The sequence below is a fragment of the Poecilia reticulata genome, chromosome 5 (assembly GCF_904066995.2).
Source record: "Poecilia reticulata chromosome 5, P_reticulata-male-v2, whole genome shotgun sequence".
Lineage (NCBI taxonomy): Eukaryota > Metazoa > Chordata > Actinopteri > Cyprinodontiformes > Poeciliidae > Poecilia > Poecilia reticulata.
This window is the reverse complement of record NC_088834.1, coordinates 24,618,621-24,636,739: the sequence shown is the minus strand read 5'-3', so window position 1 is coordinate 24,636,739 and position 18,119 is coordinate 24,618,621. Positions and strand designations below refer to the sequence as shown.

The 18,119-nt window shown below is 37.7% G+C and overlaps 1 protein-coding gene across 2 annotated transcripts; it reads left to right on the top strand.

Annotated features, from left to right (window-relative positions):
- On the top strand, nucleotides 1-18,061 carry LOC103465025 (transmembrane protein 128). Of its 2 annotated transcripts, XM_008409522.2 has the most exons (5): nucleotides 1-193; nucleotides 6,186-6,318; nucleotides 9,356-9,517; nucleotides 12,424-12,533; nucleotides 13,762-14,086. In XM_008409522.2, the coding sequence occupies exons 1-4, from the start codon at nucleotides 94-96 to the stop codon at nucleotides 12,521-12,523; spliced, it is 495 nt and encodes a 164-aa protein (XP_008407744.1). In that variant the 5' UTR covers nucleotides 1-93; the 3' UTR covers nucleotides 12,524-12,533; nucleotides 13,762-14,086. The 2 variants fall into 2 exon arrangements, with proteins under 2 accessions (XP_008407744.1, XP_081463483.1); XM_081607357.1 differs by lacking the exons at nucleotides 1-193; nucleotides 9,356-9,517 and having other exon boundaries at nucleotides 13,762-18,061.
- Nucleotides 18,062-18,119: the final 58 nt, after the last annotated feature.

Here is an 18,119-nt window from a genome sequence, read left to right as displayed (position 1 = left end):
TCTTACGTCATTGACAAGCGACGCTGCGTCCCAACAGGAAGCGTCTTCAATTCAGTTAGCTTTCAGAGCTGAAGTGAGTTGAAGAACAACAAAATGTTCAATGACAGCGAGCTGGCGACGCTGCGGAACAGATTCAAGAGAGATGCGGAGCTGCTCATGCAGGCGACGACGTCGGCCGTCGATGGTGAAAAGAGTAAGCTTAAAAAAATGCTACGCCGGCTAACTACGTTAGCTTATTGAAGTAGCTCAGTTTGCTGGAACGTTGGAACTAGAAGACAGTAACCAGTTCACGTTCACCCCTCCGTCTGTTCCAGCTGTTACTGTCACATGTTTTGTCATAAGAGTAGTTTTAGACAGTAATATGACACGCTGCTAAAAGGAGAAAAAGTTCAGAGGTGCATTCATACAGACATGTAGATAGATATTAAAGTCTAATATTAGTCATTTTAACTTACTGCCTCTGTCAGTGTGTACAGCTGACATGGAAGTAATTTAGTTTGTGGGTTTTTGACAGTTTTTGTTCACCAGTTCCCGTCAATGCAGCAAACCAATAAACATGGCACAAAAGACACAATAATTAGACACCTCTTGCATAGCAAAGTTATTTATTCATCACAAAGTAATGTCTGACCTAACAAATAGGGAGCGTTTCAGGAACGTTAGATACGTCTCTGAAAGTGGCTGGCTGCATTTGCAATGCTTTAGTAAGCATCTCTAATCATTTTGGGATTATTCTGTTTTTGCAAGCAGTGCAATCCCGCCCACAATTTCTTGTAAAGGTTTTTCATGCTCAGATTGTGTCACTCCTGACAACCACACATTTCCATGTGCTTTATTGCGATTTAACATGACAGATCAATACAAATGAGTGTTTAAGTGTGAAGTAGAAGGAACATGATATGGCCCACTCAGTACTCCAGCAGGGCCGAGCTCAAATCGTGATACCGCACCTACTAATGGCACTTCCGGTGGCCGGTGTCATTAGGTGTCACAAGTGCCACTGTTTTCGGGGCTAGCTGTCAGTGTTGCCACTGTCTTCGGCAAATGGACTACATATCCCATGATGCTTTATAACTAGTAGAAGAACTTGAAGAAAGAATTTTGAAGGGATTTTTTCGCAGAAAGACTTATTAGCTGAATTCCTACACTTTTTCGTATATCATTATGTATGATTCGTTCATCCTATTTATTCACTAAAGTTCATCTGAATAATCCAGCCAACTCCTCGAACATACAACAGGTATCAGGGATGCCATTAGTTTCGGCACCTTTGGAACAGCTGAGTCTAGACACCTAACTAGAGCTGCTGTTAGGTGTCTAGAGTGTTTCAGAGCTGTCACAACTGGTGCCGATGTTTTGGGGGATGGCGATGCCACTTGTGCCACCTTACCCGGTGGTAAGGCGGCACCGGGTAAGGTGGCACATTCTATCTGAAGCAGATAGAATGTAACATATGAATAACTTTAGTTCAAACAAATAGAAATAAAATATATCTTAATTAAAACATAATTCTCATACATATTTAAATATACAGCCGGTGTTCTGACTTAACAGAGAAAGACAACACCTGCGCTGAATGCATGTCAAATGGTACCTTTTCTGCGACAGTTGACGGTAGCTACCACTAGGTGCCACTACAACTGACACTAGGTGGCCATGGTATGAGTTGACAAGCTCCTGTCAGTTCCGGATTATAATTATTATCATACAATTACTTTAATATTATGCTATTGATTATTAAACCGGGTAAGTTCACTAATATTGACTTATTAGTTAATATTAGTGACAGTGGCAACATGAGATATGTCATAAGTTCCTAAGAAAGTAATAGACCAGGCAGCCACTATAACTTTCAGAGTTTTTTTTTTAAAGATAATGCAAAGTTTTTGGAAAACATCCATCCATCCATTTTCTTACACCGTTGTCCCTTGGTGGGGTCGGGAGGGTTGCTGGTGCCTATCTCCAGCTAGTGTACCGGGTGAGAGGCGGGGTCACCCTGGACAGGTCGCCAGTCTGTTGCAGGGCAACACAGAGACACACACCTAGGGGCAATTTGGAGAGGCCAATTAACCTGACAGTCATGTTTTTGGACTGTGGGAGGAAACCGGAGTACCTGGAGAAAACCCACGCATACACAGGGAGAACATGCAAACTCCATGCAGAAAGACCGGGGCTGGGAATTGAACCCAGAACCTTCTTGCTGCAAGGCAACAGCTCTACCAACTGCGCCACTGTGCAGCCCTTTTGGAAAACATGTTATCATAATTTTCCAGAAATGCATGTTAACCAGTTTTAAAGAGTTATTACTTATTATTTAATAAATTTAATATCTGCTATTTTTCATTAATTGTGAAGTTCATTCCAGATTTGTGTGGCATAAATGAAGGTTGCTTCTCCGTGTTTGTTTCTGGTTCTGGACATTGTCTTTAAAGTTTTCTTATTCAAAGATGAGACAATGAATAAAATCTTGACTACAAAATGCATTTCAATAGCATTTTCAAGGCAGCAGGATGTCTTTCACTTTCAAGTTAATTCACCTTCAAATTTTTTACGCTGAAGTAAGTCAAAACAGAAAGTATGTACACCTCAAAATCCTTGACAATGTGTGAATCCTAAGCAGCGTTACACATTTTTGGAAATAAAAATTACTTTGGGTTATACTTAAGAAGCATATGCTTTTTAAATGAAAATTATGCCGTTTACATATTATTTTATTTGGCAGATATGTTTCAACGTTTTTTAAAGTTTATGTCACAAAATATATGCATAGTAATTGATTTGTCAATATTTATTAGGCCTTGTATGTAAATACTTTAAACAGCAATAACATATTTAATTTTTCAATAGCCAAGAACTAAAATATTTGTGTATTATAAAATCCCTCTCTGAAATCATTTGAAGTCTTCTGTAAAATTCATGTTTAGTCAACGTGTGAATTTACTACATCAGGATCAAATAACATATTATTCCTCCATGAGAAATTATAATATTTCATTACGTAAACATTTTTTTTTTCAAACTTTATTAATTTCTACAACATACGTTTTACACAACTACTACGTATTTCCATCTTGGCCAAAGCCCTATCTGGCAACCTAACGGGGTTCAACAGGTTCCACTGTAATAGTGACACTTGGTGGTAGATTCAGGTGCGGAGCTATGGGGGGGCCTGGGGGGGACGGCTGCCAGGGAGGGAGGAATGGTTTCAAGTCGCTTAAATGTCTGATTATAGACGGAGAAAGTGTGCCCTCGCCTGTTGAGAAAGGTGTATTTAATGTTAAAGTTACTTTCCCTCAATGGAAAATATACTAGTCAGTCCCAATGACTGTAAAATATAAATAGGATGAACGAATCATACATAATGATATACAAAAAAGTGTAGGAATTCAGCTAACATAGGTCTTTCCGTGTAAAAAAAAAAAACCCTACAAAATTCTTCTTCGTCTGTCTTCAAGTTCTTCTTCTACTAGTTATAAAGCATCATGGGATATAGTCCATTTGCCGAAGCCAGTGGCAACACTGACAGCTAGCCCTGAAAACAGTGGCAGCCGTGACACCTGCCGCCGGAAGTGCCACGGTAGGTGCGTTGTCATGATTTGCGCCTGCTGTTTCTCCAGTACTTTGTAAAACTATTATTTGCTTTTTCTTCTTTTTTTTTTGCTCTGTGTTGTTAAAAGTAGCTCAAGTTCAGTTGACAAGATAGTGAGCCTCTGTGTTAATCTTCAAACCTTTCTTTACATTTACCTATGGAATTGGTCTGGACAGTAGTTGGACCATTGAAGCAAATGATTTTGTTTGACCTGAAAATGCCACTTCTTACGGCTTTCTTTGAACAGTGCTTTTCTTTTAATAGTTGTCATATCAGGTGGACGATCGTCTCGGGGAAAATTGTTCAGTAATCTGATCATCCTTAAACATGGTTTATATGGGCTTTCATAAGTCAGTTAGTTGCAAAGCAATTCATTTAAGGGTATCAAAGTAAATCAGTTTTTGTACTAATACAGACTAGTCTTTTTAGATTTTTATTTGTAAAAACAATGCTTCCCCTTTAATTTTGCAGTAATTCTGTGTTGGTCTGAAATAAAACTCCAGTAAAATACACCGAGGTTTGTTGTTTACAAGATGTGAAAACATGTATGAGATAGGAAAATGCTTGCTACATAAACTGACCAGTCTCAGTTCATTTGGCTACCACTATCATCTCAAATTTCAGAATTAGACCATCTTTCAGTCTTTTACCAAATTTTACATTTAAAACACGCCATCAATTAAATTCTGACTCTTCACTAGATTGCAGAATGGATGTCACTACTGAATATTACTTCTTTCTTTTCCAGTGTTTTTTTTTTTTAGGAAAGTGGGCAACTTTCTAGCTTTTAACCTATCACTGGCATAAATCCAGCAATTCATAATTGTTTTAATTGTAATCAGGATCTTTGTCAGCTCTGACATATGATCTAGAAACTGCTCTCATATATTCCTGTGGGTCATTGACGAGATGTTTTTTTTTCTTTAATGGCTATATATATTTTTCAAAACTTTAAATCTTAGTGCAGCTTCTTTTCTAGGCCAGTGAGTTCATTGGAAACTCTGCACAGAGGAGTCTAGCATGCCTAACCACTTCAGCAGCCAAAAACAGGCTCAGAGACGTTTAATCAGCCAGTAAATTATAGAGATTAATAGCTTTCCAAAAGGCAAGATTATCTTCAAGAAACCTATCGGTTTCACCTCAAAAGCTGATTAAATCTGACAGAAGGAGATTTGCACATTCTGTTAAGGCAAGATAAAGCTCATATTTGCTTGTAAAAGCTATACTATACGGTAAGACTCTGTTCCTCATAGTTTTCCGGTATTTCCTTTTGAGTTTTCATTGATACTGATACTTTTTTTTATTTTACTTCCTTTATTTTACTAGGTAAAACCCCATTGAGACCTAGATCTCCTTTTCAAGATGGATCTGGGCAGAAATCTGCAACACACAATAACCTGGTCACACAAGAGTTAAATATATATATATATATATTTTTTGTTTTATATTATTATAACCATTAAACATATGATGGCTTTTATTTGTTCTAGCATAATTTTACAACAATAATTTAAAGTAGATTTTATGTAATTGAGGTTACACCCTCAAAAATTTGACATACACTGTCACTAATAGTTGTTTAAATGATCCATAACAAATCACAGAGAACCTACATGCTTCTCTGTAACCATGTTTCTGGCAGAATTCTGGTTTTATATTTGACCAACGCTCTGGGGAAAACTACCAATGATGATTAGTTAAATTGGTGTGTGCACTGGTACATACCTGGCTTTAAATGTGTAGTCTATAGATTTTCAATAGGGTTGAGTGAGAAACCACTCCGGAAACTGAGTGTTAGCCTTATGGTCCATGTTTATCCTTCCCCAAAGCAGTTTTGATGTGTGTTTGGGATCCTTGTCTTGATCATCAAAACCAAAGTTGGACCAAACTCATCTATATCTGATTGAAGATGTATTATTATGGTTTTGATGTATTATTATGCATTGCACATTATTCCACCCATAATGTGCAATGTACCAGTCCTGCTACCAGTGACCAAACCTCACTCCATCATACTACCACCACCGTGCATGACGGTGTGTGTGGTGTTTTTAGATTGACAAGCCTAAACACGACTTCTCCAAGCAATCGTTCTGTTTCTGAGGATGAGAGTTTGGGTCAGATGGTTGAAACTTTCTACACAAAATTAGATTTGCTCTCAGAACAATCGAATAACTAATTTTGGAATGAATAAAGAGGGTTAAATGTAATCTTAAAACTTCTCAGGATTTGGGGCTCATGCTTACAATAGTGGTCTGTGCCTGGAAACAACCAGTTTAAGTGAGTTTTACCAATTCTGCCAAGAATTACAGAATTACAACAGATGCTTGATGATTACGAAAATCAGCCACTTCTTATCGACATTTGGGCAAATGTAAGTGTTGTTTGTAAGTATGTATTTGTAGGAATAGTTTTGACCCAAGGTAGATTAGAGCCACAAAGGTAAATCCACATTAAGTTAAAACTTAAGCACCCAATTCTTTTTTTGTTGTTGTTTTTTAATTCTGTATTCCATGGAAGTCTTCTTAGAACATAATTACTGTCAGATGTGTTGAGTTGCTACATTTTCCAACTTTTGACGTGTGTCACCCTTCAGGTCAGGAGGAAAAAGATCTGAAGCCCCTCCCTCGCATCAACAAGCACTCCGTTTTCTGGATCGTGGCGTCGGTAGCTGTGACGTACTATGCAGATTTCCTGCACGTCATTATGGAGAACGATGATGTCAAAAGGTAAAACCAATTTTCCAAAACTACTTTAGCATAAGTTGAAAATAGATTTAGTAGGCATAAAATTTCACACATTAGCTTTGTGAATTTTAAGATATTTTTAGCCAAATCAGAGCAGAAGAATGAAGACATTACGTTACCGTAACTATGGAGACAGTGTAGCTTTAAAGTGGTGTAGATAAGTGACAACAAAGTACACCCCTTTCCAGATATACTACTTTACATCTTAAAGCATAAATAAAAACAATCAGTGTTCTTACTGTGCAATTGTTATACTAAATAAAAAGGACATGACCAGGTCAAAGAGGTGTATTATTAGGGTCATTTATTCCCTATATTTAATAACATGGAATATAATGGTTTTACAATATAGATTGCACAGAGAAGTAAACATTTACACGTCATGATCAACGAGGATCAGTTACACAAGCTAATTAACTCATTCAGCATAAGTTCATGTACTGCCGGGTTATTTTCTATTAGAAGAGACAATATGCTTTGTCTCCTGTTTGTAGCTCATGACCCTTCAACTTTACATTCCCTCAAAATATATTCATGTCTCATTTTTGCCAAAGTCCGACTCAGATCATCTTTTGCACTGTGGCATACTGATTATAATTAAGTCATTAATAGGAGTGTAATTGAGAATTATCCATTAAATCTGGTGAAGCTGAGATTAAACACAGAATAAAATTGCTAAAAGAAAAAAGTTATTACAGGAGGCTAATGTCTTCAGGGTATTTGAAATGCTGTGGCTGGATCTTTAATGAACTGGGTGCAAAATTGCAACAAATTTAAAGTCACGAGACAATTTGTCTTAGTTTTAGCCTTCCAAAAGGTTTTCTCAAGTTAAATTTATAATTTGGTAACTGACAGTTAATCTAAAAAAATGTATGCACACCTCTGTCAAACTGAGTAGGATAAAAATTAAGACAAAATAAATAATTTTAGAAAACTTCTGCTTTCATTTTGACCTTGTGCAATTTGGCAGAAAAAAATAAATCTTCTTGAAGAGAAATGTACAAAACATTAAAGCTGCAGCAACCTTTTTGGATTGGCATTGAAACCTTTCATGATCTACTGAATTCATTTAGACATTTGATGTTTTCAAGTTCACCTTGTCATGATTTACAGTTAATCTGATTCATTTGAAATAAGGTTAAGTGAACAATGGTGGGTTTTTAAAATTTTTTTTTATAAATGCTCATTTACATTTTTTTTTTAATTTTTCAGCTCAGGTCAAGTGTCAGTCTGTCAAGCAAAGCATTGTGTGTATAACAATGGTACAAAGAAGACAGTCATTAAAAGTTCGGATAAAAATGGGACAGTCACATTACAGAAACTGGATGTTATTCCAGAACTGATAAAAAGACAAGACACAAGCTTGTCAAGCAGAATACCAAAAAAGGCGACAGCAACACTGAAGGATCCGAGGGAAGAGGTCAGGTTGCAAAACAGCAGGAAGATAAAACCCCTAAACAAAACAAAAAAACACCCTGGACTGGCTGAAATTTCACCAAAACCTGGTGACAGAATGTGTTCTAGTCTGATAAAACCAAAGTTGAACTTTTGGGCCACAGTTGACAAAAGCACACCAAACATATTTGCTCTCCACTCCGAATCATTAGGTTAAAGCTTTCCCATCTCCTAAAGATGAACTCACAAAGGGTGATGCTAAATCCTATGATTTGAAAATGGTATGTGACTCAAGTTCATATGTGTGTGAAGGCAGACAAGAGATTACATCTGGCAGTATAATGTATGTTTGGTACAAATGCAATGCTGTGTATCAGCAAAAGAAGTTGAAGTCCCACCGTGCTCTGGACTTTTAATCAACCCCTACATGCGAGTGTATCACCTGTTTTATCCTCTTTACTTTGGCTTCCTGCTCTTTTTAGAATTGACTTTAAAATGTTACTGCTCGTTTTTAAAGCTCAACTTTATTTATCTGAACTTTTTAGTCTTCCTGTACATGGGAAAACCCTGAGGTCATCAAACCAACTTTTATTAGACGTCCTAGTCTAAAAGGCCTAGTCAACTAGGCTAAAGCATTGAGGTGACTAGGCCTTTTCAGTGGCAGTACCCCGACTCTGCAACAATTTCCCTCTACACCTTTGCTCCACCTCTGACTCCAAAGCTCAAGACTCATCTCTTTAGACAGGCTTTTAATACCATGTACCGTCGTTGCATTTTTTCTTATTTTTATTGTTGTTTTTGTGTTTTTGGTAACACTTTATTTGACGTGGTGTGCATAAGACTGACATAGCACCTGTCATGAACATGAAGAAGTCTTTATGAATGTTTATGACTGTTGTCATAAAGTGCTCTAAAGGTTGCATTGAAAGTCCATTAAAAATGCCAACTTTGCATTAAATTGTCATTATTTGCAAAATTGAAGTTATAGACATTTATAAAGACTCCTTCATGTTCATGACAGGTGTTATGTCATGTTTATGACGGTGTCATGTCAGTCTTGTGCACACCCCATCACATGAAGTGTTGCCGTGTTTTGGTTATTTTTTCTTGTGAGAAATCTTACAGAAAGTTTAAGAGGTCACCCGTAGCAGGCTGTGGACTAATCGGATCTTATATGTTCTGAAAACTTTTGCGAAGAATAGATAGAGCGATGTGACGTACTAATAGACTTCTACCAAAGAAGACTGAACAAAAGGTTGCTTCAAAAATGTATTTTATGTGTGTGTACGCTAAAGCGCAGGATAAAATGACCACATTGTGTCTTTATTTTCTGCTGTGATAAGTAGTTTAAAAGGAGGAAGGATTGTGGATTTGTATTCTTTATATTGTACGTAAGTATCAAGTTCAGACATTCACATTTTAAGAAAGGAGCTCTGATCAAATAGTGCTTAGTCATTGTGAAACATTAGTTTTTTTCACTCAGGAACTTCTTGAACAGTGGATTCAATACAAAAGAAACCACTGATATGCGATACTGCATGGAGACCGTGATGTGATACCCTATTCTGTTTCTGTTGAACCTGTACAGCTGATGGAATAAATGCACCTTCCCTTGTTTTTTCAGCTGGTGGTTTAACGTCGGTCTGATACTCCTTGGGATCTGCTTGTCTCTGGCTATGTTTTGCATTGTGTACCTGGAGTGGTTCAAAGGCATTCAGCACTATGACCAGGAGTACCCTGCCATTCCTCCCATTACCACTGCGGCCTTTATTGCTGCATCGTGCAGGTAAAACACACACAGGAAGCGAGAGAAAAACGCAAGTGTATGTTAGCTAAAGCTGTAATTTGGTCTAAAACATCTAAAATTCAAGGACAGGTTTTTGCTTCTGCAATATGGAAGAATTTTCCCACCCAAAGTAGCTATGTTTCCCCTTTAAATGACCTTATAATTTTTTTTTAGTAGTAGGAAATATAAAAATTGTATTACAAAAGATTTTGCTGCCCAGTCTATCGATAAGACATAGCACTATATTTGAAAAAGATTCTATAGAATACTAAAATGCTTAAAGTCTTGTTAGTACTTTAAGCATTTTCAAGACAGTAATAGGTTTGGATTTAAAAAAAAAGGGTGATACAGTTGTTCAACACTAGCTTAACTTGATTAAGAGGCCAGTATATTCTGTTATCATGCTATTTTCTTTGTAATAACTGTATGTTTATAAAGGTAAATCCAAATCTCAACAAGCTAACAAACCTTTTCCATCAACTAGTTTTTTTGGTATAATTTCTCCCACAATTACTTCCACAGCATGATACAGGACTAAATCAGACTGCCAGGGCAGAAATGTACAGAGTGACATTGATAGGGAGGTAGTACTTAGAAGGCAAACTCGGAACCAAGAGTGGAGGATGATAAAAAAAAAAAGAATATCCCCTTTGTTTTCTTTCCATCACTTTGCAGGTTTTACTCCTTTGCAGTTTTAAGATTTTCAAAGTCAAAAGTCAAAGTCAGCTTTATTGTTAACGTAGATCCAAGTTAACATTTCTATCCTCACGGGCCCATGGTGCAGCACGCTGAAATAGCATCTGAAAGCAAGCACCGTAACAACAAACAAGCAATAAAATAAGATATAAAAAAAAAGCCCAGAAGTAACAATATGGTAGATGAATAAAGTGGCTGGTGTGGTCCCTGATGTGTTTGTTTTAAGTGATAGGGTCTGTGTGTAGAAGGGAGTTTATTGTTTTTTTGTTGTTTTTTGTGTGTATACTAGATTTAACTCAGCCATCCATGAACATCAGTGTTTTACAGAGTTTACATTCAAATATATCAATAAAATCAGCCGACTTTTGTGGGAGAATTTGATTTTAAAGAGGCGCTGACTTCTGCTTTCAGCTTCTACCCTTTGATTCAAACCTTTTAAAAAAATTTTACCTGTAAATATGTTCCAGTGTTTGTGTTTCAAGATGAAAAGTAAAAGATATAGAACATAGAGAACACACAAAAATTACATGATACTTTTAGATATTTAATGTGGGAAAAAAAGAGCAAAAACAGGTGTAGTTGGGCAAAACTTGACACACCACCAGCTGACAATGCTGCTGGTGTGTCTTGAGAGTCCATCAGCTTCACGGGAAATTACAGTATTATGCAAGAAAATAAAAAAATATTTTTAGTCCAAAAATGTTCAGTTAATGACCTCGACAATCAAAGGCAAGACTTTTTGATTTTTGGGGCAAATTCTCAAGGATTGAGCACAAGACAGATGGAGGCAACTAGAACAACAACATGCTTTGCATGAATGAAAAAGGGCTGCACTGTCGCTCTGTGGTCCAAAATTAGGACTGCATGGTTTTAGAAAATTGTGTTATGGCGATGATGTTGTTCAAAATTGTCATGATGATATCAGTTGTGATATATTTCTTTCTTCTCTTTCTCAGCACTTTGGGCAATGTCATTTGTGTTCAGTGTGAGCGTCTGCTTCTGTGAGACTTGGCCCAACTGGCTAAACACTGGAGTAGCATGTAAAATGCTAGTTCGTCACTTCACTCTAAACAGTGTGATATGAATATTGCACATTCTGATGTTGGAGTGACCATGTGTTGTCAATGTATTGGCAACTCTATCCAAAATCCTCTTTTGTCATGAAGGTACATTTTGAATTTGATTTCTAAATCAATATTTCAGAGTTTGGAGGAAGAATGAAAAGGCACAGAATCAAGTGTTTGGTCAGTCATGATTAATTTGGGAGCAATTTTAGCTGGTGGTGGTGGTCTGCTGTGTTTTTTTTTTTTTTTTCCAAGTCCAAGGTCAGCACCGCCATTTACTAGAGAATACTTGAGCTTTACGGAGACGCGGATGTTCTTTCCTCGCAGGACTTGGAACGCCCCCACACTGTCAAACCTACCAATAGTTTAACAACCGTGGTATCATCATAGTATCACTATGCTTATTTGACAAGGAAATTGGCCTGACTTAAACTTTATAGAAAAATTACCAGCATTGCCAAGAGAAGAGGGGAAACACTAGAGCCAACAATGCAGACGAGCTGAAGCGTACATTTAAAGCAAACTGGGTTTCCTTAACGACTCAGCGGAGCCTCTGGCTCCATGCCACACAACACTGATGATTTGATTCAGCAGTATTTAGCGCATATATTATACAGTGTGCAGAAATAGTTACCAGTAGTTCTTAGTTGTTGTTTTTTTTGTTTTCTTTTTTTTTTCTTTTTTTGGCTTAAAGCAATATTCTTATTTTAAAATAAACTGAACTTTCAGGCGTCCTCATTTAAATGGTGAGAAATAATTCTTGAAATAAATCGCTGTGTATGCAATAATACTGTATGTGAAAAACTTTTTAATTGCAAAACTGAACTACATACATTTTTGTGTATTGTAACATATTGAGGTGAACCGGTAATTTTACGTTATGGTTGGATTTTAGATTTTCCATAGCTGCAGTTATTCATCACATAGATAAATTACAGATAATTCATTACATTTTATTTTGCTACTTAATTTTAGTTACTAATTGGCTACATTTTCCAGTTACATTTCATAATATAATAGTGTTTAGTGCCTCCAAATATTAATCTCTGCATGCTCTGCAATGACGGCCTGTGAAAAGCTCACTTAGCCACTCAGTGGCAGATCTGTTAAGTTTGATTACATGTTTGTTTGTTTTTTTTCTTGCAGCTTTAATATTGCACTGTGGCCAGTGTGGTCCTTCTTCACTCCACTAATCCTCTTCACGCAGTTCATGGGCGTCGTCATGTTCATCTCTTTGCTTGGATGAATGATGAAAGGTGGGAACAATAAAGCTTTGTGGTCATTTTTGACTTTGTTATTGTATTTGCTCACTATATTAATGTTGTCATTAATTTGTTGAAGATGTCAAACATTGTAGAAGGGGTTTTATAGAAGAAAAAAATATTTTATTTGCAATTTTACCTTGGTGTTGTTGACAAGTTTAAGACCACACATAACACCATTTAAAAGTCTTTGGTCTCCTTCTCTTTTGGTATATACCTTGTAAAAATAAGTAAATAAATAAAAATTAAAAAAACGTTATTTTGAACAGTCACACAAATCTAGAAACTATTTACAAAAGCTCACCTGAAATGAGAAGGAGGGAAAATACAGAAAGGTTCAAGTAGTTCTATGTTGAAAATGGCAAAATTTAATAATGATGCCATCAGTCTTTCATGATCGGGAAAGCTGTGACCACTAGAGAACTATTTTTATGAAGGCAAATGTCTCATGCCAATATTTGTCCCTTCATTAGTGTAAAATTGCAAACAGTTTAGGTTTCTGAATCTCTAGAAAGCAAAACGTGAAACTGGACTAACTTCAGAAAGCGGTTTAGAGAAGTCAAGTGGGTTTGGGATTAGGAAGCAAATGTGAATCAGGTAGCGGTAATGAAACTGGAAACTATTACATAAGTAGGAAAACGTATATCAGCTCAGCCTAAAAACACTACTAGGTTCTTTGGAGTCAAACTCGTGATCTCAGATGGACTGATGGACAGAGGACAACTGTTCTGTGGTCAAACGAGTCCATGCTTGCTTCTTGAAAATCACACACCCTTTTGCTGTTTAGTGCCAAACATGCATCATTGCAGACAAAGGGTCATAGTTGTATTTTGGAGATAAACCTTAAGGTTATGTCTGGTGAAATGGGACAATTCTTATTTATTTTTATTTATTCTTATTTATTTTTATTTGCATTACAACGGTCACAGTGTGTATTTCAGTTCATGTTGGTCTTCTGTTGAAAGTGGTGCAAAATGAGACCAGAGTTGAACACCGAGGTCTGCAAACTGTTCAGCTACCGCTCGGGTCTTATAAAGTGTAAATAATTTACACTTTATATATAATAAATTTGCTGGTAGAATAAAATTTCTTTTTCACCCTAGCTTTAAAAAAGAATGCTGCTGTCAGACAGTCTAATTAAAGCATTGCTGTTCTCCAATTCATTGTGAACCTTCTTCACCTGCAAAATGTGATGCCATCCTTTCTGTTCTATCTTTTTTAGGGCAAAACACCAGAAATGAGAAAAGCAAGGCGTTCTCCCCAGGGTTCTCCGCTTCTCTAAATCTCTCACCAACTCAGTTTATCTACACGCGAAAGACTGATCCAAACTCACCGTTTTAAAGTGGCATTTTTATTGTGACGTTCCTTTGCATCCTTCTGCTTTTTGTGTTTGCAACACACAGTTGTAGTGTATGTGAACATGCAAAATGCCGAGCTACTTGATGCTAGAAAATGAACGGTGTTTGTTTTTAGGTTAAGACATCTGCTTATACTTTGTGTTTTCTACTGTTTTAATGTTTTTTTCTAAATAAACTCTTCTAACCATTTTCAAAGAATGTGTGAACTTGACTCACTCAGCTTTAAATGAACATAAATTTAAATGTGTTAACTGAACCTGATTCCTTTGGGATACATTATGTTCTCAAACAAAACATTTCTGTCATCTGCTAAGTGATTTTTGGATATCAGATAAGCCTGTCACAATAATAAATTAATTGAATGATAAATAAAAGGAGCTCAATAATTTCCATTCCGTTTTTTTTTAAGGGCAATTTTGTTTTCAGAAACGCCATTATCCATTTTATTTGTGGTTTCGGTTGTGTGTGGTTTTCATTTCAAGTTTATTTATTATTTTCGGTTGTCATGTTTTATTCTTCAGCTTCCACTGTAAAGTGTTTTCCACCCCAGGGTTAACAAAAGTTTATTGGTCTTTTGGAGGGCGAACTTGCATTATTGTGCCATTATCGATATATTGCTTGACAAAGTAAAACAATATCGTTTATCGCAATAATTACTGGGAGGATTTATCATCCAGTAAAATTTTATCATGACAAGTTTAATCTCACACTGTTAAAAATGTCAGTTCTGTCTTGGCTTTGAAAAACAGTTTAGATCAATATTTCACTTGAACCTTCTCGTCATCACCTTCACCTGAAACGGCAGCTGCTGCGTCCGAAATGTTGCACAAAGGAGACGTACGTACTTCTGAGCGTGAATCTCAAATTTAGGAGTCCGTTTATTCTCGGTAGGGTGGAAGAAGCGGAACACAGGAAGATCTTTTATTCGACATTGTTTGAGTCCCATTCTGGCCGGCCAACTGGATTTCAGAGACCGGTCGGTGTGTTTTGGCCCGTTTTCTCTTGGCTGTGCCTTCAAGCACTTGACACTTTGCACTTTTGTACACTCCTGGAGAAGGAGGAGGGCTGGGAGGCGGTCAGCGCCGGAGGATAATGAGGTCCTGGCGGCTTATCATAATAGCTCTTCATCTCCATTCCTACAACAAAAACACACAATTTGCCTAAATTACTTTTTTTTTAAATAGGATATCCCCCCAAAACAGATCGATGTAGAGCACATGTCAAAATGAAAGACCCCCGGGCAAAACAAACTCCATCCAGCCTCAGCTAGAATCTAGATGGCCACATAAATGGAACGCATAAATATTAATTTATTAATCTAATCAAATTAGGTTTTATTTGAATAGTGAGAAGATGTTTAATATTTGGTTTTAAAAATGCAGAGAAAACTGTAGTAATCCAACTGTTTTATGGATAATTTTACATTCTGCCACAACCGGCCCTTGGAGGGTGTTTATGATCTTGATGTGGCCCAAAAAGAATATTAATTTGACATTCCTGATGCAGAAACACTGTGTAACTGACAGATTTTTGTTCAGATCAAAGGCCCTTGTGAAAACGTAACGTTTTGGGTAGCGGTATTATCAAAACCAGATTTGTTTGAGTTTTACAGACGATTTTTATTTTTATTTTTTTTTGCAAATTCTAATTTTCAGGATAGCCCAGGTAGATTGGAAGTACACCAGGTGTCAAATCTTTGCACACAGATGCTCGGTTGGATTTAGGTGTGGGCTTTGACTGGACCAGTAAACATAATTTACTGGTCCAGTAAATGACCAGTAAATGATGGCACCGAGACGCCTCCGTTGAGGAGAAGGACCTGCTGTCCTTCACCACCGGCCTCATGATTCATGCTTCAATCTAAAGCAGTAGTAGCTCTGACTGATGTTCAGAGTCACTGCCTTTATATTGTCAGTGATTGCTTCTGTTTTAAACACCATTAAAGCGATACAGGAAGTGGCCTACTTTTGTATAATTTTGTCTTAGTTTAGAATATCACTGCAACCTCAATTTTTTTTGTTTCATTTTGCTGCGCAAAAGTTAATCAAAACAACAAAAGACTTTTAAAAAAAGACACGTCATAAAGACTGCATTTACTTTTTTTGATGTCAAATAAAATATCCTGAAAACGTTTCAGTTGGAATTCATAATGAAAAAATTATTAGCGTTGCTTTAAAAAAAGAACAGCATTTATTTCTTTTTTTTTCTTGCTTAAAGTGTTCGACATTTGCAGCTTGTCTTTTTTTCCCCCCCAATATGAAAGCTGATCGTCGTCCGAGTTCACATTGGATCCTTTATTTATGTGTTATAATTGTTACGTTTTTTTATTATTATTTTTGCCTTAGTTGTATAATGAGAAAATATTAACAGCATATTTTATTCATATAAATGAAAAAAAAAAGGAATGAGAAACCCTGAGGGTAAGTAACAACTATTTTTTAAGTAATACTAAAAACTCCCACCGGGTATCATTCGTTTTATTTATCAGTATGCCAGCAGGTTACTGTAAAAGTATGTGTTTATATTGGCAAGATTTCTCAAAATCCCGTCCATCCCATCTATCATCCTCTGTTTTTCTGGACAGTCCCACCTTTGTTACGCAAATTACGCGCAGACGCCTCCGCTTTTAACCAGTCTGTGTTCCGATCATCTATTAAATCTCAGTGACTGCACAACAGGCCATTGTGAATTAAGCAATAGATGTTTATTATTTTTTCCCCCTTTTTTGTTTTTGGTCATCCTACATCAGTGATCTGCCTCTAGAATCATCTACTGTCGGTAGACGGAGTGTGAACTGGTCACCTCGTCTTTCAGTTCATCACCTGGACGGCTGCCAGCGAGAAGGTGTCCGCCAGTTGGACCGCGGCGCAGGATTTGGGCGAAACTTGTTTTTCTGCTATGTGGGTTAACTTTGCGCTTTAGGTCTTAGCTTTTCCTAGACAATGAATGAATGGCTGGCATGGCTGTCACAGGAACATCAACCAACTTCTTAGAAACATGTGGGTGTTTCCACAATGCGGACGCCTGGGATCATCCATGAACGTAATTAAAACCCTCATTTGATGTGACTCAGCGGGCTTATTAGACGCGCTGATATTTGCGTTTCAGGGTTAGGCCCACGAGGCGACACTGGCATCTATCAAGTCAATCCCGGACGAGGCTGGACACTGGAGCTTGTGCGTAACCACTGAGCCGGACCTCGAAGATCGAGTTCATGCTTGGCACTCTTTTGTATCCGTCTGAGTCAGCGCCCTGTGGAAACCCGTAGCGCACCTGGCCTCCCTCTGATGCACTTATAGCGCACGAAAACTTTGGCTTTTTCCTCGCACGGTTGCAGTACTTTTTTTGCACATTAACCCAGGTGGCGGAACACGGCGGCCTGAACATCATGTCCCTGAACAAGTACAGCCAGAGCTCCTCTTCCTCGTCATCCTCCAGCTCCATACGGGACAAGAAGGTCTTCGCCAAGCTCAAGCTCAATCTGTCGGGGGACTACCCGAGGAAGAACGCGGAGCTGCTCAGCGCTCAGTATGGGATAAACCTGCTGCTGGTCGGGGTGGCGCTGATGCTGGCCATGGCGCACCGAGACGCCTCCGTTGAGGAGAAGGACCTGCTGTCCTTCACCACCGGCCTCATGATACTGCAGCTGATCTGGATGCTGTGGTACATCCTGGTGCGGCGCAGCCAGAGAAACACACGAACCGAGAGGGACGTCAATGCCACGACATGCTGGATAAGAGGTGAGCTTGGTAGAGGAGGCAATCAGATGATGCAAAGAAAGCGGCCCGTTAGAAGATCTGCAGGGGAGAAAGTTGATATATGTATCTTTTATCAGCGGGACAAAAACATACACGCGGTGTCTATTTTTAAAGGTTGATGTGATTGAAGAAGTATTCACACCCCTTTAACTTTTTTCACATTTTGTCTGGTTACAATAACAGATTTCAATGCATTTTATTGAGGCTTTATGTGACTGATGAACGTCGGGCTAGAACTGCAAACAAAAATCTGGAAAGTGTGGCCTGCATATTCACCAGCCTTCACTGCAATACCCCCTAAATAAGATGCTATAGGCAACCCCAACAAGTCACATTTAATAGTAAACAGTGTTGACCTGTGTGAAAATTGCTAGAGTGTCTTAAAGACCAGAAATCTCTAAGTTAAATAAAAAAATTATAAGAGCAGATATGTGGAAGAAGATGCTGTGGTTCAGATAGGACAT